At 43.1% G+C, this 22726-nt stretch overlaps 1 protein-coding gene across 3 annotated transcripts in view; it reads left to right on the forward strand.

Moving 5' to 3' along the window:
• The first annotated feature begins 2793 nt into the window (after window positions 1-2793).
• LOC147625170 (xylose isomerase family protein) overlaps window positions 2794-22726 on the forward strand; it is a 72961-nt gene continuing 53028 nt past the window's right edge. Inside the window, exons 1-12 of one of the 3 annotated variants that reach the window (XM_086818420.1) lie at window positions 2794-2932; window positions 3056-3132; window positions 3506-3613; window positions 5284-5358; window positions 5512-5641; window positions 9356-9447; window positions 11689-11739; window positions 11827-11906; window positions 12015-12069; window positions 12482-12583; window positions 12981-13032; window positions 13144-13189. In XM_086818420.1, coding sequence (XP_086674546.1) covers window positions 3067-3132; window positions 3506-3613; window positions 5284-5358; window positions 5512-5641; window positions 9356-9447; window positions 11689-11739; window positions 11827-11906; window positions 12015-12069; window positions 12482-12583; window positions 12981-13032; window positions 13144-13189 — 857 coding nt within the window. In that variant the 5' untranslated portion in view covers window positions 2794-2932; window positions 3056-3066. Of the gene's footprint in view, window positions 3133-3505; window positions 3614-5283; window positions 5359-5511; window positions 5642-9355; window positions 9448-11688; window positions 11740-11826; window positions 11907-12014; window positions 12070-12481; window positions 12584-12980; window positions 13033-13143; window positions 13190-22726 lie in introns of all 3 variants that reach the window. The other 2 variants (XM_086818421.1, XM_086818419.1) reach the window with 2 other exon arrangements.

Raw genomic sequence — 22726 nt, forward strand, 5'->3', positions numbered from 1 at the left:
GAACTTGAGTTGGAGCCTTGGCTCTCGATGCTAGTGTACACCGGCCTTAAGGCTCGAACTTCAGATTGAGCCTTTGCTCAATGTATAAAAAATATATTTTTAACCATAAAAATGCTCAAAAATTTCTAAAAAATTAGGAAAAATTTCCTAAACATTCTAGAAATTTAGAGAATCCATTTTACCAAAAATATCCACACTAAAATATGTAGTATTTTTGTAAAATTTTTATTAATGTTTATTTTAAACCACAAAAAATAGGAAAAAATAGCATTTAAACTCATGAAATTCCCTTGTAACGTCGATTAGTCCATTGAATAGTAGTAACACGCATTCCAATCGCTATATCGATGATCCACGTGCAAATCATCAATACAAATTAATAAAATAATATTTTTATTTAGTAAATATTAAAATTTACTTAAAAAAATTTCAAAAATTACAATAAGAAAGAAAACATAACAACAATTAACAAGAGATTGCTTTGATACCACTGTTAAAACCCTAAGATCTCTCTAGATAATTGTTATGCATAAATATGCATTAATCAGGCATAAACTCATCCACTCGACCACCCTCGAGACTAAGGGATGTACACATAAATTATAATGGAATACATCATACCTTTACCTTAATGTCCCATACCATCAAGAGGTATAATTCCAATCCATTAGCATGTAGCTATAGTGTGAAATGGTAGGTGAGTAGTTATGATCCTCTACACAAGAGAGCATAACATAACCTAGCCTCAAGCCAACAATAAGAGACCATAGCCTAAGCCTCAAGATAACATAGCCTTGGCCTCCCAAGCCCCCAAGCCTCCCTTGAGTGTGCCCCATGCCCCTATTATATAGGAGGGTCCTCAAGTGACTCTTGACTCTCCATTTCCTATGTGTGACCCTTGGATGCCTGACCCTAACCTTAACCCTGACCCTAACCTTAACCCTTAAGGTTAGTCCTAACCCATGCTCCACTAGAGCTTGTTCCCATGCTTCCATGCTCACAAGCCTAATGTGGGTTAGCCTCCTAGTATATGTACACATAATATGCATATAATCCTCTACACAAGAGAGCATAACATAACCTAGCCTCAAGCTAATAACAAGAGACCATAGCCTAAGCCTCAAGATAACATAGCCTTAGCCTCCCAAGCCCCCAAGCCTCCCTTGAGTATGCCCCATGTCCCTATTATATAGGAGGGTCCTCAAGTGACTCTTAACTCTCCATTTCCCATGTGTGACCCTTGGATGCCTAACCCTAACCTTAACCCTTAAGGTTAGTCCTAACCCATGCTCCACTAGAGCTTGTTCCCATGCTCCCATGCTCACAAGCGTAATGTGGGTTAGCCTCCTAGGATATGCACACATAATATGCATATAACATGTCTAATGATCCTTCCTCTTTTAATGACATCACAATCCCATCTTTCCATGTCAAAGCTGTCTTCTTCTGTTAGGCTTATTATTATGGATTTAGAGATATTACATTTAGGAGCTATAAGACTTATGAGTCTATCTTATAATCCACTTTTATTGTAAGAATCCGATACCCAAAAGTGACGCCGAAGTGCTAAAGGTCTAAGTGGATACTAAGGGGGGATATTCGCCTCCTCTCAAGCATGTTAATGACCATGCACACATCAAGGGGGGGTGTTGAGATAATGATGTTAGCATGCCTAAGATGAGCAAATGCATACTAGAGCATAAGTAAAAAGAATGGAAATTGAATGGTTGTAAAGGGGATCCAATGGCACTTTTTGGGAATGGAAGAGTCCAATAGGAACAAGCTAATGTCCAACTGACAACAATGATTGTAAAGGAGATTGATGTATGAAGCCTATATATTAAGAGGCTTGTGTCACGAGAACTAGCTGTAGAGCATTCCTCACATTTTCATTGTTAGCTCTCAAGAATAGCAGAGAATCATCAACAAAGCCTTGAATGATTAATTGTTACCCATTCCTTTTTCACTAGCATCCTCTAGTGCTATTATCAAGGGATGAGAAGCCACATCAAAGAACAAGGGAGCTAGGGGACAACCTTGCCTTACAGACCTTCTAATTTCAAATCCCCCCATTAACCTCCCATTTAATAGAAGCTTAGAGTGAGCTCCAGCTGTTAAATTGTATATGCATGTAACAATCCTATAGCCAAAGCCCATCTTCTCCGGCTGTTAAATTGTATATGCATGTAACAATCCTATAGCCAAAGCCCATTCCTAAGTTTCAGTCCATAGATCCTTTTTCACTAGCATCCTCTAATGCTATTATCAAGGGATGAGAAGCCACATCAAACAACAAGGAAGCTAGGGGACAACCTTGCCTTACAAACCTTCTAATTTCAAATCCCCCTGCTAACCTCCCATTTAATAGAAGCTTAGAGTGAGCTCCAATTGTTAAGGTGTATATGCATGCAATAATCCTATAGCCAAAGCCAATCTTCTCCATTGCTCTAGCTACAAATGACCAGTGTATTTTGTCATATGCCTTCTCTAAGTCTAGTTGGAATATTACACATTCCTGTCCTATTTTTTGAGCTAGATCCTTTCCAGCAGAGCTAGAAAGATGTTATTATATATGGACCTGCCTTTGATAAACCCATATTGTTTTTATTGGAGATCATTTCTTGGAGAGCAGGTCTAATTCTCAGAGCTATAACCTTTGCCAAAATTTTGTATATCAGAATGAGGAGTATCTTTGGTGTTGGTTTTAAATATATAGTTGTGTAGAAGAAGAGTATGTATCTGCTGTTGGTTTTAATACATTAAAATAGTTATATTTCCAAAAAAAATGTGGATGCTCTCACTGAGCTCATTAGAGTGTGGAACAGGTTCTACATGATTTCTTGGATATACACATTGGGCATCAACTAACACTTGGCGCGTGTGAGGTTGCATGCTAGGCTAGCTCTAGTGTGTAGCTGCGTTTGTTTTTCAGGTGAGAAATTCTGCTTTTTGTGTTGTGGATATCGGCTTAGAGGAAAACCATTTCCTCTCTCTCTCTCTCTCTCTCTCTCTCTCACACACACACACACACACACACACACACACACACACACAGCTAGAGGAAAAATGGCAACCAGAGAACTGCTGATCTCGACTCTTGTGCTGTCTTGCCTCCTCATTTCCTGCGCAGAGGTAAGCTATGGCGCAATTTTCTGATCATTTTTTCTTTCCGTGATTCTTTAAAACAAAATACTTAGGTTGACCTCGTAAATTCGATCAGTAGTGGCATTTTTTGTGCTATATTTCGTGCAATTTTCAGCGCATTTTTGGCAGTATTATCTGCAATACTAGGACCATACAGTTTTGTTGCAAAAAAGAAGAAAAAGATATGGTTGGTTTGTGTTAATTTTGTCCTTATTTTTTTTTAAAATATGATTGATTGTCTGAGAGTATTATTCCCAATAATGAGGGAAAGAGTTTCAAAAAAGAATATTTGGCAGATCTTTGTTGGAATTTATGCTTATTTTTATCTAGCAATGATCTTACAATATCTGCTGTTGAACAGGATCGCCTCATTGCAGACATGACGTGCCGTGCTGACGTAGGAGGGGTTGAGACCCCCAAAGAATGGATGGGAGAGTTCTTTCCCAACGTTTCTCACATCAAGTATGAGGTATGGAATTCTCAAACTGAATCTTCTGTTTATAGTCATTCAATCATTAATTCTTATAAATAATAATTGTTTTTTAATTTGGATTTAACCAATTTCTAATGTTTGGATTGGAAATAAACGAAGCGTTACATTTGTTTGAGTGTAAGAAGTTAATGTAAATTAAATAAGGCACATGCCATCACATGTGTAAGGTGGAGGATTCCTCAGGGATTTCCATTTTAATACGGTAGAGATTAATGGCTACCCTTTTCCCTAACGCTTGTAAAAAATATTGTTCTCAGCACCTGGTTCGAATGGCATGAGTGTGGTCAATGTGTATGTGTTCAATCACTTGCACACTTCCACATGGGTGGCTTGCTCTTTTCTGCATCAATCAATGGGTGGCATCCTTGCTCTTTTCTGCATACTTCCACATTCCACCTACATTACTCAGTTGAGTTCTCATGCTAGATAAGTGTCGATGATCCATGCTCCTCCTAAGCAGAGTTATGCACTTAAAACTCACCACCAGGAGAATTACAATGCATCAGTCAGTTGGCAGATTCTGTAACAAAGTTGCAGGCAAACTAAAGATCTCTTCATATGGGTCAAATTGAGTGTGGTCTTGCCTATGTCCCTATGTCTAGCTCAACATGTGATATTTAGTTTGCATGATGATGGACCTCTGAATGCTACGAAGTCAAAGTCCATCGTGAGTGTACTGGAATCACACACATTGAGAGGCATCTGGGGATACATTTATCCTCATGCTGTACTGTGGAGGATATTCGGAGGTTCATTAGGATATAAGCTTTTGGCCTTTTATGGAGGCTGATGAAATCAATACAATCATTTGGGAGATTTTATTGCCATGCACATAGATGCCACCTATGTCTCCTTGTCCTGCACATTGGATGGCATGTGCTAAGGGCTTGTCAGATTGAGGTAGCTAATCTTACTGCTACCTTTTTCTGCTTGTCTTACATGTTGTATTACACTATTTTTTTGTTGTAATTGGTGTGTGCATTTAAGCTATACTAACTTTGAACTTCTTAGAGTTATAATTTGCAGGCATGCTACTCCCGTCATCCTTAAAGCCTGAAGTTCCAGGTCTAGGAGCCCATCTTACAGCTTTTTTTGGGAACTGGCCTACATTTTCAATGCCATGGTGAGGGGTGAAAATAGTATGTAGCAGGTCTCAGGAAATTTGAAAGGTTTGGCAAACTGATTGTTCTGGAAAACTGAAAAGGGAATTTGCATACTGACTCTACACTAGGTGTAGGAGGATGCGTGTCTCAATTTTCACCCTTTGTTAGATTCATTGCTTAGGAAGGTCCTAACTCACCTCAAAACAGCTCATGCCGTTTGATAAGAAGAAAATTCTAAGGTAATTTTCCTTCTTTCTTGGTTCCCTGGTCTGGTCTCACTGCAACTTATAAAATTTTTCCCCAGAAAAGATCATCTATTAGTGAAAAATAAGATGTCTGCTCGTGAGCAAACTCCAACCCTCCAAGGAGTCAAATGTACAATGCAGAAGACGAGGGGGGGCTCCCTCCATGGCTAGGCACTCTCAAAGGGAGACTACATCAAGAAAGTGAAGGGAAAAAGCCACAGTGGAGGCTGGAACTTTGTTTTGAGCTGCTCGTTTTGCATGCACTTGTTTGTCTTTACCTACCTTTTTGCTTTTGTAGGGGCCTTCCAGTCGGAACCCACTTGCATACAAGTGGTATAATGCAGAGGAAGAGATAATGGGCAAGAAAATGAAGGTATGGACTGGTTGGACTGCTTGGGAAATAGTTTACTTATGGCTGAAGTTGAAGACTGCAAGTGTCTCGAGAAAGTTGTACAAGTTTCTGCTTACATGACAAGGATATAGATTTCCGAGTCCTCATTATTATTTGGCACATGTTTTTGTGCAGGATTGGTTAAGGTTTAGTGTTGCATTCTGGCACACGTTTAGGGGTGATGGAACCGACATTTTTGGATCCGCCACAAAAAAGTGGCCATGGGATCAAGGCACCGATTCACTCACTACAGCCTTCAATAGAAGTAATATGCTGAACTCATATTATGGCATTCTTTTGTGTAGTCAGGACTCATAACAACCTTTCTTGAAGTCAGTGCATGTAAAGGCATTGGCCATAGGTTAAAAATGTGATTTGAAAGTCTTCGATGTGTCTTCGTTTAGGTTTGCCTTGCCAATAAATAGTAGATTGCACCACATGTCAAGTGGGCCCCATACTGGTGATTGGACAATCTCCCATCTTCCAAGCTTATACTCCAATAATCTGAACTTGGGCAAGGGTATTGACCTAGCTTGCCTCTGAGTTACCATGATCCATCTTACCTCCACGAACATCTCTCATATTCATTGATCTTGGGGATTAGTGTCCAATTGGTGACATTTAACCTTGGTATGGTACAAACTATTTAACCTTATGATTCACATGTAAGAGCTCAATAATTTACCATAGGAAACCTATTATTCCTACATGAATTAATCAAATAAATTTACCTCTAATAAGAGGAGCCTTACTAGTACTATGTTGGGTTGTATATTGTAGCAATGACTGTTAATGGGGAGGAGTTTTATGATTCCTTTCAACAGAAAAGGAGAGCTCTTGTGTGGCACTGATATGCCAAGTGTAATGGAGTTATTTCCAGATAGTTTGAACATTGTAGTTGAAGGAATGCTTCATGGCGAAGTGGGTTTTTTGAGGGCTGTAGTGAGAAGGTTTGATACATTCCATGTAGCAAAAGAGCATTTTTATCCACAATTTGTCAAGAGTTTAAACACTCTTTTATGTTTTCTGCAGTCGGCAACTTGCTTCCCATGCAGTCATTGGCAGCTTTGTTGCCTTTCCCATTTTGAGTGTATACTCAACCATCCTAGGACTTTTATTGGTAGGGTCCTTGACTCAAAGAAGAACAAGCTTGATACAGAGTTCTACACCCAAGCTTGGGCACTGATGACGTTAGTGGGGATGTTGCAGTATCTAGTCCATACTATGCATAATGGAGTTGATAGTTATATAGTCTTGTGGGTTGACTACCATGAGTATATAACATGCACGTTCCTAAAAGGTGAATTTGGGCATGTTCTTGGATTCATCTAGGTATATAATTCAGCCGTATTAGCAGACATGCAGATTTCACATTGTGAAGTTTTTGTCCGAGTTGCAGCCAGTTGATATTGTGCTTATTCTTTCTATCTTTAGCGGTGCATTTGCCCTATCAACTACTTATTTGCTGGACTAATTCTTTCTATTTGCTACTTCCCTTAGTGCTAGGCTTCATTATGGCTGAGTTTGCCTTGCATCTCTGGAGGTTTGATAGAAACTTAGTACGAAGGGCTTTGTGTGAATATATGCTCTTATATGTGTGTGTGTGTGTGGAGTGCGTGTGTGAGAGCATATCTTGATACAGAGTTCTACACCCACTATTAGGCACTGATGACGTTAGTGGGGATGTTGTAGTATCTAGTCCATACTATGCACAATGGAGTTGATAGTTATATAGTCTTGTGGGTTGACTACCATGAGTATATAACATGCACGCTCCTAAAAGGTGAATTTGGGCATGTTCTTGGATTCATCTAGGTATATAATTTAGTCGTATTAGCGGACATGCAGATTTCACATCGTGAAGTTTTCGTCTGAGTTGCGGCCAGTTGATATTGTGCTTATTCTTTCTATCTTTAGCGGTGCATTTACCCTATCAACTACTTATTTTTTGTACTAATTCTTTCTATTTGCTACTTCCCTTAATGCTAGGCTTCATTATGGCTGAGTCTGCCTTGCATCTTCGGAGGTTTGACAGAAACTCAGTACGAAGGGCTTTGTGTGAATACATGCTCTTATGTGTGTGTGTGTGTGTGTGTGTGTGTGTGTGTGCGGAGTGCGTGTGTGAGAGCATATCTTGATACAGAGTTCTACACCCACTATTGGGCATTGATGACATTACTGGGGATGTAGTATCTAGTCCATACTATGCATAATGGAGTTGATAGTTATAAAGTCTTGTGGGTTGACTACCATGAGTATATAACATGCACGTCCCTAAAAGGTGAATTTGGGCATGTTCTTGGATTCATCTAGGTATATAATTCAGCCATATTAGTGGACATGCAGATTTCACATTGTGAAGTTTTCGTCCGAGTTGCGGCCAGTGGATATTGTACTTATTCTTTCTATCTTTAGCGGTGCTTTTTCCCTATCAACTTGCTGTACTAATTCTTTCTATTTGCTACTTCCCTTAGTGCTAGGCTTCATTATGGCTGAGTTTGCCCTGCATCTCCGGACGTTTGATAGAATCTTAGTACGAAGGGCTTTGTGTAAATATATGCTCTTATATGTGTGTGTGTGTGTGGAGTGCGTGTGTGAGAGCATATCTTGATACAGAGTTCTACACCCACTATTAGGCACTGATGACGTTAGTGGGGATGTTGTAGTATCTAGTCCATACTATGCATAATGGAGTTGATAGTTATATAGTCTTGTGGGTTGACTACCATGAGTATATAACATGCACACTCCTAGAAGGTGAATTTGGGCATGTTCCTGGATTCATCTAGGTATATAATTCAGCCGTATTAGCGGACATGCAGATTTCACATCATGAAGTTTTCGTCTGAGTTGCGGCCAGTTGATATTGTGCTTATTCTTTCTATCTTTAGCGGTGCATTTGCCCTATCAACTACTTTTTGCTGCACTAATTCTTTCTATTTGCTACTTCCCTTAGTGCTAGGCTTCATTATGGCTAAGTCTGCCCTGCATCTCCGGAGGTTTGACAGAAACTCAGTACGAAGGGCTTTGTGTGAATATATGCTCTTATGTGTGTGTGTGTGTGTGGAGTGCGTGTGTGAGCATATCTTGATACAGAGTTCTACACCCACTATTGGGCATTGGTGATGTTAGTAGGGATGTTGTAGTATCTAGTCCATACTATGCATAATGGAGTTGATAGTTATATAGTCTTGCGGGTTGACTACCATGAGTATATAACATGCACGTTCCTAATAGGTGAATTTGGGCATGTTCTTGGATTCATCTAGGTATATATATGTTAAATGAATGTAGATTAAATTCAAAAGAAATTCCTATAAAACGTTTTCATAGTAAAGAGAAAAACCGGTGGCTGACATGACCGGCATCATTGGCATGAGTGATACCTCCAGAGGAGCAGCAGGCCTGTGTAATTATTTTGTGAGATTCCCTTTCTTTCCCAGTATATAATTACCTGAGTGTTGAAGTATGGCATAAATACAGCCAAGGAAGGCCTCAAGTAAATCTCCAAGTGGATGTTCCCAAAGAAAAGTCACAGAAAATGTGAGATGAAATGGTAGAGGTGTAATACATTCGAAGAGTGTAGACAAAACAAGCACTATCAAACCCTTCAAGGATATGTCTGTGTAGCTAACCCTTGTCAGTGACTTCATTATGCAAACAAACAACAACGTAGTGAGCACTATCACACCCTTCAAAGATCTGTCTTCATTATGCAAACAAAAAACATAGATGATATTTCAAAGAGAGAACTTTAGTGGTTATGTTCTCACTGTAGCTTTGTTTGTTTCCAGGTCAATCACAAAGTAGGTAGCTAGATAGTTGACATGTCTTCTTCATGTTTTATGAAGTATTGCTTGATAGCTTATTTTTGTTTGTGTGTTCGTTGGGAATAATAGGGTTTGAATTAAATTTTGGTCCCATTGTATTTGCGGGGGCTAGGTTATGCCTTAATGTGTGGGTGGTGCTACATGTGCAGTGAGAGCCAATTTTGAGTTTTTAAAGAAACTAGGAGTGGATCATTGGTGTTTTCATGACAGAGACATTGCTCCTGAGGGGAACACTCTGAAGGTGAAGTTTATCCCCCGAGTTATGCATTTAAGTCCCTTGTGTTTTTGTATTTGCTGTCTGTATTCTGAAGTAATTGTGTGTGCGTTCCACTGGTTTTACTTGACTTCAGCCATGAGATTGGATACTATCAGCAATGTCTTTTCTTTCTTCAAACCCAGAGGAGCACACAGAGCACAAGGTGTTGGACTGTTGCATTTGAATGAGGTGTACATTCACAAGAGGAATTCTTTTCTTATAAGGAGTTTTTTTTTTTGGGATACCTCAGTAGCTCAGATGATATTTCCTTTGACCCAGCTATTATCTTGAGTCAGTTGATTTTCACATCTTAAAGGGGGATGAAGACCAATAGGCAGAAGTTTCAAGTCACTGGACGGCTATTGGGCACTTTTATAGGTGGAGAGGTTTTTTTTTGGATACGCCACTAGCTCAGATGAGATTTCCTTTGACCAAGCAAAGGTCAAGTTTATGTTGAATTGGTAGATTGCTACATCTGAAAGGGGGGTGAAGACCAGTAGGCAGAAGGTCTGAGTCACAGGGACGGCTATGGACACTTTTATAGGTGGAAGTAGTTCAACCTTTGTTGCATTAGCACCAGTGTTGGCAATGGCCCGGTGGGACTGACCATTTCAGGTGACTTACAACGCTAGAACTCACACCATTGTGGTGTTTTGCAACTTTTATAGGTGGAAGTAGTTCAACCTTCGTTTGCATTAGTCCGACTTTTTAAATGTATTGAAGTCTTTTGTCTACGGCCACTCTTTGGGAAACATTGTGTATGACTCTCTTCCCTCCTGTTTCAAGATAAACATGCGAGTGTGCCACATGCAACATGAGTCATGTCTGTTGGAGACACTAGATTAGGTTTAACCAGAGATAGCAAGCCTTTGTGAGCCCTATTGATAAAATGAGAGGCCATAAATGTAACGAGGATATATTTTTTCACAGGGATACAACTTAGATGCAAGCCATACCTGGTGTTGAAAAGCCCAGTGACTTTGCGCCTTATAGAGTGTCCGGCTTGGAATCAAAGGAGAAAGTTTAGGCATAGTTTGTCAAATGTCCCAATGGATGAAAATGACACCCCCCAAATCGTTTTGAAAACAGTGAAAACAAAAAAGTTCCCAGCGCCATGGCATTGTACCTCATCATAGGGTTAGTTGAGTTTCATCAACTTGCACACAGGCATGAGCAGGATCAAGTTAACGAATGTGCAATGTTGATTAGTTGGTTAAATGCACACCACAGGTGATGGCATAGCTGCACTTAATGCAGTTGCTCACGATATCTTCATTGAAATTTAGGTAGGACATTATTTTCCCAAGGGAAATTTTAATGTGACGTGGCATTGTAACCAACGTGGCCTTTCCCGAATTGTCAACCAATGCTTACCAACATCATCAGCAACATGTAGGAAAGGGTTGCCTGGCAAGTTGGGATACAAACGTCTCAACAGGGTTGGCAACCGCTCCTCCCTAGAAAATAGGCGAGAATGAGGTTTGGACCTTGCAAGCGACAAGTTTCGACAGCTATGAGTTCATGGGCAGCCAAAACTAGCTGAGGCGAGGTGCCAAGGCCCGGCCTCTGGAGTCAGCCAAGTGTTGGACTAAACTCCTTTTTTTCTGGTTGTGAGGATGACGAATCAGTGAAGGGGGTAAGGAAAAGGGAAGGGGGTGGCCAATGAGGTGATAGCTCAAGTGGTGAAGGTGTTTGCCTAGGACCAGGAGGTCCTGGGTTCAGAACCCCCCTTGGTGCTTCCTCGGCGGCATTGCCTACGGGCGGATAATTAAACGCCTACAGGCGGTGAAATATCGTTAACTACGGGAGGATCTTGGGCCAAAGGCCAGTCAGAAAAAAAAAGGGGAGGGGGTGGGGGGGTAAGAGCCTATAAAAAGGCTCCCTAGAAATTCATCAATCAGAAACTGTTCTGCAGCACTTCCAGTTTGCAGAAAATTTCAGCAATCTGTTGGGATGATAAATGGGCCATGTAACACAAAGAGAGCACACTGGGGCAGTAGTTCAGTACCTTTGCCTTGTGATTCTGGACATTATGTGAGATTTCAATGATTTGATAATTTAACCTCTTGATTGTCCAAAACACTTTTGGAAAGAGTTCCTAAAGAGTTGGTACCAAATATGTGCATAGTTGCTCCAAATTAGCTAGATAGATGGAATTTGTCATGTTTTTTGGTAAATTTATCTTGCTTTTAATGTTTTGCGCTTGTTTATGGTTTCTCTTGACAGGAATCAAATGCTAACCTGGATGCAGTAGTCGCTCTTGCCAAAAAGCTGCAGGTAGCTGCATTTTGAAGAGATTGACATCGACTTGCTTACTTGGACTGGCTTGGTTGTTAACTTCTTACTTGATTAATATATGGGCAGAAAGGGACAAATATTCGCCCTTTGTGGGGTACAGCACAGTTGTTCAAGCATCCCAGATACATGCATGGGGCAGCCACAAGGTTTGAGGAGGATTGGGTTCTTCCATCTAGATCGCATTTGGTTATAATTTTCCACTATATACAACAGTGCATGCTGTCTGCTCATGTTCTTAACACACTGTTATGCAGCCCTTATGTGAGCATCTATGCTTATGCTGCTGCACAGGTCAAAAAAGCCATGGAGGTATGGTTATTGAGCATAGCTAAATAGTTATGAGTATTCCTAGGAAATGTAGCTTGTACTGTTGGTGGATGTGTATGGTTACAGTCTTGTGGATGGCATTATGCAAGGATAGAGTCTGCATGAAACCCATATTTGTAGAAATGCGTGCATGGTGTACATGGGTGTGCATGCATCTAAGCATATCAAGTGTAGAGTTTGCATGAGACCCATTTTTTCTGTGCATGTGTGCATCGTTACATCATGCATGCACATAGGGGTGCATGTGTTCAAGCATGCACACCAACATTTTGAGGAGAATTGTGCTAGATAACATTGCTCTTTTAAGAGGAATATAATCCTGTTTGTAACTAATTGACCTTGGTAGGCTAATGAGGGTTGTGATTATTGATGAGAGTTCCAATATTTCTTGCAGGTCACGTATGAGCTTGGAGGAGAAAACTTTGTGTTTTGGGGTGGGAGAGAAGGCTATCAAACCCTTCTGAACACTGACTTAAAGAAAGAACTTGATAACATGGTAAATCTCTTGGCCCTCTTTTTCTAACAGTTATTCTTTGATCTTCCAAATAGTTGATCACATCGGGACATTCCTTGCCTCACAACTCTACTATCATATCCAATCACATCCTCCCTATACGCCTAATTGTAGAGTATCATCTCCTTTGTACTCATTTCAATTCATCCTCACTTCTTCTAGCATTCTGTACCTCACTTAATCAAATCAATTATCTTCACATCTGACCAACCCGGCCTACTTGGCCATTAGAAAGCTACATAGCAAGGATCAAGGCAAGGTGGCCAATCCTCTTAGTGATGCCTACAAGACCTATTTCTTCACTCACTAATTTTCTTTGAAGGCATCAACATCACCAAAATGTGGCTTGATTTTGAGTCATGCGGTCATGTTTATGCAGGCTATGTTTCTGAAGCTAGCTGCTGCATGGAAGGAAAAGCTAGGCTTTCAAGGTGCATTTCTCTTTCATGGCAGCATGTTGAAAGTCGAGCCTGCTTTTACTCCCTATCATTGCATGTATTTCTTAGTTGAGAAGCTAATCAACAGTAGTTGTTTTTATGCAGGAACTTTGTTGTTGGAGCCAAAGCCTCAAGAACCTACAAAACACCAGTATTACATGATCTCAGCCTTGGTGTTTTTTTAAAATGACTAGTGCTGGTGGCCCGGGCTCTACATGGGCTCTCTTTTTTTTTTTTTTCGTAATGGTTGGTTGATTAGATTACGAAAATGTAATACAAAGCAAAGGTCACATGAACAGCTATACAAACATGTACATAGAGGCCATCAGACTGCACACACTAAAAGGCCACATGAGGCATGCCCATCGTACGAAGAGCATGTATCCAGGGGTCAGCTTGCGCCCTGGTGATAACATGTGCATCGATCAAAGAAGAAACTTGCCAAAGCAATAGACCACGAACATGCTGGACATGACCTTTCGCCCCTGATTGTGAATCAAAGATGAAAGCGTTTCACATGAGACATCTTTGGATAGTGATGTGTATGATGCTTACCTTTGTTGGTGGAGTTTTCCTCCCAGATGTTATCCATTAGGAGCTCCTAGGACCGTACTTTTCCTCATAGTTGTTTCAGTTTCAGTTAGTTGTTTAGTTGTTTTTAGCTTTTCTTACACAGACATTGTATCAGATCCACCAATTGTTGTAATCTTTTTTGGTCTCATAGGTCATTTTGGCCTTCTGAAGACGTTAATATATCATTTCATTTCATTTCATTTCATTTCATTTCATTTCTTCGTGAAATAGTGTTTTATATTATATGTAAAAATGTACATCAGCCACATGGCTCACACAGAACCTATGGCCCCAAAAAAACCCCCACAAAAGATCCTCTAAAGGATCATGACCATGCAAACCTGAACACTAATAAGAAAGCCTCCTAGCCAAATAAGGATCCCAGATAAAAGCATCAAAGATGAGCCAGCCGAGCCGCCGTAGACCATAACGAAATAACATCTGCATCCAGTAGCTGAGCTGAGAGAAGAGAAGAAAACTGCCAAAGCAGCAAACCGCGGATACGTAGAATGTGCCCATGTATTCCAGACAAGGAATCAAAGATGAACCCATTCCGTGTAGTCCAAATATGCCAAAGTCCTGTCCATCTAAGGAAATGGAATGTCACAAGGTGACTGTCCGAAGTAATGACTTGAGGACAAATCCCAAATATCCACTGATGAGCCGAAACAGTAGACCTCTCTACTGCCTCCCAAACGCGAGAGACAACAGACCAAATCTGACGGGCCACTGGACAACTCATGAACAGATGCATAACTGTTTCAGTGCATGTCGTGCAGTAGAAGAAGCAAGAGGCCAATGTAATTTTAGGACGGCCGAGCTGATCCCGTGTAGGTAACCCTCCCACCAACATCCTCCAAATGAAAACCTTACCTTGGTAAGGGAGTTTAGACTGCCAACCACGCATAAGAGTTTTCTGCCACCATGATTTAGACTTGTGCAATCCCCACACCTTATTGGCCTTGGCTGAAACCCAATCTTTCTCTGATACGAGCTTATGATAGACCTGGTTAGCTGAAAGTGATATCAAGTCACCAGATTTACATAGTGCCCAATCAAGCCAAGGCTGATCTGCAGATGGCCGAGGCAATGGAGTAAAAGGCTCAACTGCATGCATGATGTCAACCCATAGTGGCTGAAATGTCCGAGGAACCTTAAAGTGCTGCCGAATACGACGAATCGAATATGGCCTGTCACGACCAGGTATCACAGCATCTCGGATTCTAACCAAGCCTAACGTGACCATGCGGTTTGGTCGTATGCGTGAAGCATCTCTGTCTGGCCAAACAATGACACGCGACTCCACAAATGTTTCGAACTGCAAAGAGTTCAAAAGTAGTCTTTCATGACCAGGATCCCACCGAGCCAATAGTAGAACTTCATGCCAAGAAAGGAGAATATGCGATAAAATGTGAGATGAGCGGATACGGTCAGGATGAGCCGCATTCACAATGTCCCACCATCATGTCCGTCCATGTGACAATCCCTCCAACTCAATCAAGTCACGAGCCATGAATACCCTAGGCTGCTCTTGCAAACACATATCCTTAAAAAGCGCCCACCTACGCGCCACCATATGCAAGCGGGCATCCAGTAAAGCAGCCCCACCCATTCTTTTGGGCGTCGTAATGTGATTCCAAGCTATCCATGTTTGACCCATAATAGTTCCTTGCCTCTTCCACTGCATAAACCGAATGGGAGCAACCAAACGGAGAAGAGATTTGTGTGTCCAAGGTAGCAAAGGCAAAAAATAGGAAATCATGCTAAGCATAATAACCTGAGCTACCTTAACCCTCACGTGCATAGGCCACCCTTGAGCTTTCCAATACACAAATTTATCCGAGATCCGAGTGAAAATCCAAGCAAGAAGAGCTTGGGGGTCCACATCCACACCCATCGGATACCCAAGATGACGAACAATATCTCCTGTATGCACCACACGGCCTTGCCACCCTAATGCCTCAAGATCAAATTCCGTGCATACAATTGAGGGCTGATTTTGTTGAATTTAGTTTCAGCCAAGAAGCCAATGCAAAATTATTCCAAGCTTCCATTGCTCGATCTATATTGGCTTTTTCGGCCCTGAGAAACATAAAAGTGTCATCCGCAAGGGCTTCAGCAACCAATTGCTTGCCATGAGGGAGATGCAAACCAACCACTTCACCATGCGATGCCATAGCATCTAGGCGAGATAACATAGGATGAGTGGCAATGGCAAAGAAAAGAGGGCTAAGAGGACAGCCCTGCTGGAGAGAACGGGTGAGAGAAATACCATCCGAAAGTCCTCCATTGAGCATAATCCGCGTGATAGAGCCAGAGCCAAGTAAATGCACCAAATTAGCCATTTTGGGACCAAAGCCCATGGCTGTCATTAACTGAGAAAGGAAAGACCAATTGACATGATCAAAAGCTTTTTCAAGATCCAGCTGCACCATCACAATCTCTTGCTTCTTTGTCTTGGCATAATCCACTCCAATTTGAACATTAAGAATATTATGCAAAATATTCCTGCCATGCACAAATCTATATTGATATGGATGAATAAGAGTAGGAAGCACCTTCTGCAAGCGATTGGCAAAAATCTTTGTAAAGATTTTATACATAATACCCATAAGTGAGATCGGGCGCCATTGAGCCAAAGAAGTAGGCGAAGGGACTTTGGGCAACAAACGAAGTATGCCCAACTTCCAATCGGTAGGCATATATCCCTCATCCCAAACCCTTTGACAAATAAGCGTCAAAGGCTCTGCAAGCTGATCAGCATATTTTCGGAAAAACTCATTTGTCAAACCATCCCAACCAGGGCTCTTTCCCATGGGAAGTTTGGAGAGAATAGCTTTCACTTTCCCTTGAGTAACAGGAGCATCAAGCTGAACCGCCACATCAGGGTCAACTTGATATCGTACTTCAGCAAACAATGACTCCCTTGCAGCCTGGATAGCCGGCGAGACATCCTCTCGAGGGGCAAGCAAATCTTCATAAAACCTGATGCAATGCTGAATAACCTCAGAAGGTTGAGTAACAAGGTTGCCTTGGGCATCCATCAGCCTAACAATATTCTCACGCATATGTTTTTGATGCAACTTATCATAGAAGCGATGAGATTGACAGTTAGCATCCCGCAAAGCATCAAGACGTGCAAGTAGTTTAAGGCGAACATATTGTGCTTCCTGCACCCTAGATAGCTCCTTTTTCAGCCATTCTATGGCATCCACAACTTCAGCATCCATAGAGTCAGTAAACATGAACGCCTGCAAGCCCTTTAAAAGCGACTCAAGAAGAGCCACATGCTGTTTTTGTATAGAGGCATTAGCAAGACCATAATGCCGCGCTAATTTCCGAGTGTTGGTAAGGAACACTGGCCAAGCATGATAATCAGCCATGGACACTCTTGTGGAGAAATGTCGTATCAACTGACGCATATAAACATCAAAAACTTCATGCTCCAAAAAAGTGTGATTTAAGCGCAAAGGCAAACGTCCCAACAAGCCTTTATATGCATCCACAGGATGATAGATTATTTCAAACACAAGCGGCCAATGATCCGAGAAAACCTATTGCTGATTAACCATCATAGTAAGAACCTCTGGCAAAAAGAGATCTTGATGTAAAATATAATCCTATCCAATCTAGCATAAGTGTCCCGAAACTGTTGTGAGGTATAAGTGTAACCCCTTTCATCTGGATGCAACCAAGACCATATGTCTTGTTTTAGCGACCTTGCTGCAAAAGCTTCCCACGCCATTCTCTCCGGGCCATCCATTACAGAATGAGGCGACGTGGCTTGCTCCCTGGAGACACACATATTAAAGTCTCCCATCACAAAGCCAGGATGAGAGATTGAAAGAGCACACAAGTCATTCCACAGCAAACGGCGTGCACGAGCATTATTTGGAGCATACACCCCTAACAACCATAAAGGCGTATCATCCCAAACAATCTGTATCACTAGAAATCTTCCATGAACATCTTGTATCACAAGAGAAGGCTGAAACTGCGAACGAACAGCAAACATAACACCTGATTGCGAAGCAGGATGTCCGCTGTAGAAAACATGAAACCCCTTATATACATAGGCTTTGCCAGCCAACTTATGCTGCTTATGTTCAACTGCACACAAAACATCCCAACCATGACAAAAAGTTGTACGCCAAAGCCTGAACTGCTTTTGGCGCGAAGAAATACCCTTTACATTCCATTGTACAATTTTCATAAGCCTTCCCAGAAAAGGAATCAACAAGGCCGTGTACTAGGCCGAGGATAATGTGCCAAATCACGAACCTTTTGAAGCATTGCATTTTTAGACATGGTATTTGTGATCTCAGACTGCCCTTGGAGTTCCCGAGCATGTGCCGAAGGGTAATGACCATCCCATGGCGAGATGACCTCACCCTTCGAACCAAACACAAGAGGCAATTGTTGTTGTGCTTCTTTTGTTAGGCGGCTTCTAATAGGATAGCGTTCTACTCTATCCACCCCAAGAGCCCCTGTACCTTGAGAAAGTTGGCCTCCCGGCCTCTCAATCCTGGTCTGTTGCTGGGCACCTGAACCCAAAGGGCGACGAGCATATGTATGTAAGGGCCCCTGATGAGTATGCAAAGGCCCCCGCCAAACAACATCTGAGAAATCTCCCCGCGGGGCAACAAATCGTGTCTTTTTACCACGTACTTCCACCCATGGCTGCCCAACCTCATTCTGAACATCCACATGTACATCCATGTGCTTGGCATCATGTAAAGGAGCATCATGCTCATCTTCCACGGGCAACTGCCCATCAACGATATCCTTGGTAGCAACAACTTGTTCTTTCTTAGGACATTCGGAGACAAAGTGGCCTCTCTCACCACATTTGAAACAGTGGCCAGCAAATGTATCCCACCTCAATTCATACATTAAAGGTTGCAGCCCAGCCATATTGACGCGCAAATGTGTCGGCCTAGGTCTCCCAGTATCCCACAACATGCATAGACGATTTCGGTTTCTAGATGTCATTCGAGGCACCACCAAGACATCACCGATACCTCGCATGAGACCTGGTAAAACACGCCAAAACATTGGTGGGAATTGTTTCACTTCAACCCAAACTGGGCAAGCCTGGCGCAACATATCTTGGTACTCTGCCATAGGCTTCCACAGAACCACATGAACCAACTGCCCATCCAAAAAGAGTGGCACCTGCTCCAAGACTGCCCTATGGGCTTCCGAAGTGCGAAAAAGTATTTCATAAAAGCCTCTCGGACCATCATAAATCTCCTCAAGTGCCTCAGGCGACACCAAGTGGCCCAACCATGCTCTAAGACGAGGCAACAACGGAATATGCCCAGCAAAGAAGAAGATAGCAGCATGATCATGAAAATTTGCTAGCTGTTGTAGCAACAAAGGAGTCTCCATGCATACATCAGCCACACCACCATTATCTACTGCAGCTATTTGCACGCTTTTTGCCTTCACATATTCTTGCATAAGCTCACCAGTGATCTGCAACAAACGTGCAAACTCCGGAGAAGGTACCTGAGAACTTTCCTCTGCATTCTCTCCAACATTCACCGGAGTGTAGCTTGCATCAACATCAAGCCTTTGACGTTTTTGTTGCTCCGAGGCATCTGAAGTATAACCCACATCCTTCTCGATCATCTCCTCAATAAGATCCATGTTAAGGCTATTGGCAGCCATGCCACCAACAGCAGCATGTACAAAAGCAAAGAAAACCCGTTCTCTCAAACCCTAATTCAGCACCTGAAAACCCTAATTCAGCACCTGCAAACCCTAATTCAGCAGCTGTACAGTCTCCATGGTCTCCAGTTCACTTTTCGAAGGCTGAGGCGATATATTGCAGACTGCGAACTATGAGTGACAAATCTCTGCTGGAGCGGCTAACGAATCTCTGTTGAGCGGCCTGATGGTGGCGACTTAATGCTGAGGGCGATGAAAGAGAAAAGGCACACTCCTGCTGAGGACGAGCGACAAGGGCGACTATCTACAAGCGACTGTCTGCTGGACAAGGGATGAGTGACGAGCAGGACTCTCTCTCTCTCTCTCTCTCTCTCTCTCTCTCTCTCTCTCTCTCTCTCGACGCACGAGGTGCAATCGGGCCAACCCGATTCTTTTCTACGTTACTCTGGCCGTGTGACTCTACTGTTGTGCGAGGTAGTCTCTCTCTCCATGTGTTTCCTGCATAGTGGAGATACTAGTATGGTGGATTACCTCCTCATGGTCTCTCTCTCTCTCTCTCTCATGTATGCACATATGCACGATCCCTATACGAAATACCAAATCAGCCCCCCATCCCACCACCATCACATCCATGCCCCATCACATCCGCCTTCTTCACATCCAGCATGGTAGCACGAACCATCCGGAGACCCATAAATGATAGATCACAGGACCACAAGGGCCTCTTGGCAGAGCATATCTCCCATGTAGGGGAGACTCTGGCACCCCTTCTGGCCCATATGTTCAACCGGGCTCTTTTGGAAGGCTTTCCACCCACCTGGGCAGCCCATATCGTCACACCCATCCATAAAGCGGGAGATCCTACACATTGGCCAAACTTTATGGGTCAGTACTTGAGCTTGAGCTCAACACACTAGCAGAGAAATAGGGGCACAGAGCATCAGGGCAGGCAGGATTCCGCAGGTCATTCTCTACTTTGGATCGCATCTTTACCCTCCAAGCCATCATAGAAGAGGCTAGAGCACGACACCAACGGGTTTACCATTGCTTTGTGGATTTCCGCAAAACATTTGATACGGTGCCTTGAGCCAGACTACTACAGAGACTCCAGGACTTGGGGGTACCATCAAACATGAATTGGGGGATCATGACATTATATGAGTTGATCATAGGGCGGGTGAGATACCTAGGAGGGTTATCAGAGGAGATCTCCAGTGCCATTGGAGTGAAGCAAAGATGCCCACTGTCTCCCACTCTCTTTGGCCTCTATATCGATGAGATTTCGGCCTTCATTGATAGAGGAGGGGGAGGAGGCGTATCACTAGCAGACATCCTTGTTTCCACACTACTTTATGCGTGCTGACGACGTTGTGCTTATTACAGACTCTCCATAGGCTCTCCAGAGGCATCTTGACACGTTACAGGGCTTTTGTGCACAACAGGATCTCATGGTAAACCTTGGGAAAACCAAGGTTATGGTCTTCAACACATCCACTCTTTTCACATCTCAACTGAGTCTCACCTACATGGGCAGCCCAGTGGAGATTACATACTCATGTGTGTACTTGGGAGTCACTTTTACAGGACCGGTCTTCTCGATGAGCCATGTTACAGAGGATAGGTTGATACGAGGGTATGCTTCTCTTGCTCTCATGGAGACTCCAAAGAGAGTGCTTCCAAGCCCACTTCCAGGAGCCGAGGACCAAGATGTGGCTATTTGACACCTTGGTCACTCCAGCATTGATGTATGGAGCACCCTTTTGGGCACTTCATCTTACAGTGGCCAAATGGCCGAGGATAGAGAGGCCTCAGGTCATGATGCTCTTGTGTATGATACGCAGCAAACCATTGGTTCCACATGATATTATCCTAGCAGAGTTTGTTGCAGCACCCATGGTAGTAGAGGCACTCTTCCAGGCAGTCACATACATTCATAGGATCAGTGCCATGCCCCCTGGAGACTCCCGATGCTCGCCCTACAGTCCTCCCAGCAGCTAGCAGCAGATGGCACACAAGTCATGGTATAGCTGAGTATGCACCTGGTTAATGAGGCAGGGACTCAGGATGGATCGCCTCCGCCCACTCAAGTATGACCCGGACTCCCCATTCATGAGGCTCTCTCAGGATGACAGGAATAGGGTGATCAGATACGATTTATTGGGACTATACATACAAGATACCTGGATCACAACACACGAGCCACTCTCACACAGACGGCAGTACTACGTGGATGCTTTCATGAGGCTTACAAAGGATGGTTTCATATTGAGGGCCAGATTTCTTGAGATATACATGTCACATGCCATATGGTGGGCCAGTTGTGGGTGTCATCGCACTACCTGAGGATAGAGACAGGGAGAGCCATGCAGATACCTTGTGAGGAAAGGATATGCACTATGTGCTAGCAGGAGGTCGAGTCAGAGGAGCACTTCATATGCAAATGCAGCGTATATTATGAGATTCGAGGGAGGTTCCACTATCTCTTCAGAGAGGTCTTTGGACCCTTATCTAGGATTATGGATTTCCCAGATCAGTGGTGCCTAGGCCTCTTCCTACTAGAGCTTCTGGCCGTAGAGAATCACTGATTAGGGAGTCGAGACCCCATGGGAGACATCCACCCCGGCCCCAGACGACCATCACTCAGTTCGTCCGACCACGAGAGGATGCCCCACCAGCCATGCATGACATACCCACAGCCTCATGGAGCCACACATTCTTCAGTGCCTGACCCCCTGCCAGATCCCACTTGGCGTGACTCTAGACCGGGCCACGACACTACAGCGAGCCCAACGCCCTAGACTCCCTGGACCTTGCTAGCAACACAGACATCAGGCCCAACTTAAGGAGATCTTGGAGAGGCACACAGCCACCTTCCCACGCCTTGCGGATCTGCAGAGCCTTCTACAGGCTAACCCCATGCTTGATATCCTTGACGGCCCTCTCCCCCTACCTGGGGGTCAGCTCCATAGGTTGTACGATGATGATGGTCCCACTTTGTATCATATGGCGTGAATTTGACATTCCAAGCTCATAGCTCTAGGCTTTGTTTTCTTTTGTACGTTGTTGAGATTACATGGACACTATTAGAGGCAATCGAACCTCCCCCTAATCTCATAGTATACCAGACACCAGCATATGTTTCCGCCTCTGTATGGCAAAGCTGACACATCCTATCCTCTAGTGCAGTCGTCCCTGGTCCATATCTGGCTATCTCCACTCTCAACTGGTGGGATGAGGTGCAGATCTGGCCAATCACACCTCTCACTACAAATGATAGATGTGTGTCCATGTAGTGTGGGCATGTGATAAAGCTATCCTCCATCAAGTGAAGAAGGTGATCTCTGTAGAAGGCCATCTTCATCCCCACGAGCTAAGTGGGTAGAGAAAGAAAGAAAGAAAGTTATACCAAACGTCTTCAAAAGATCTAGTGGGTCTATGAGAC

This window comes from Cibotium barometz, chromosome 24 (assembly GCF_041138505.1).
Source record: "Cibotium barometz isolate CiBa-2024 chromosome 24, ASM4113850v1, whole genome shotgun sequence".
Taxonomy (NCBI): Eukaryota; Viridiplantae; Streptophyta; class Polypodiopsida; order Cyatheales; family Cibotiaceae; genus Cibotium; species Cibotium barometz.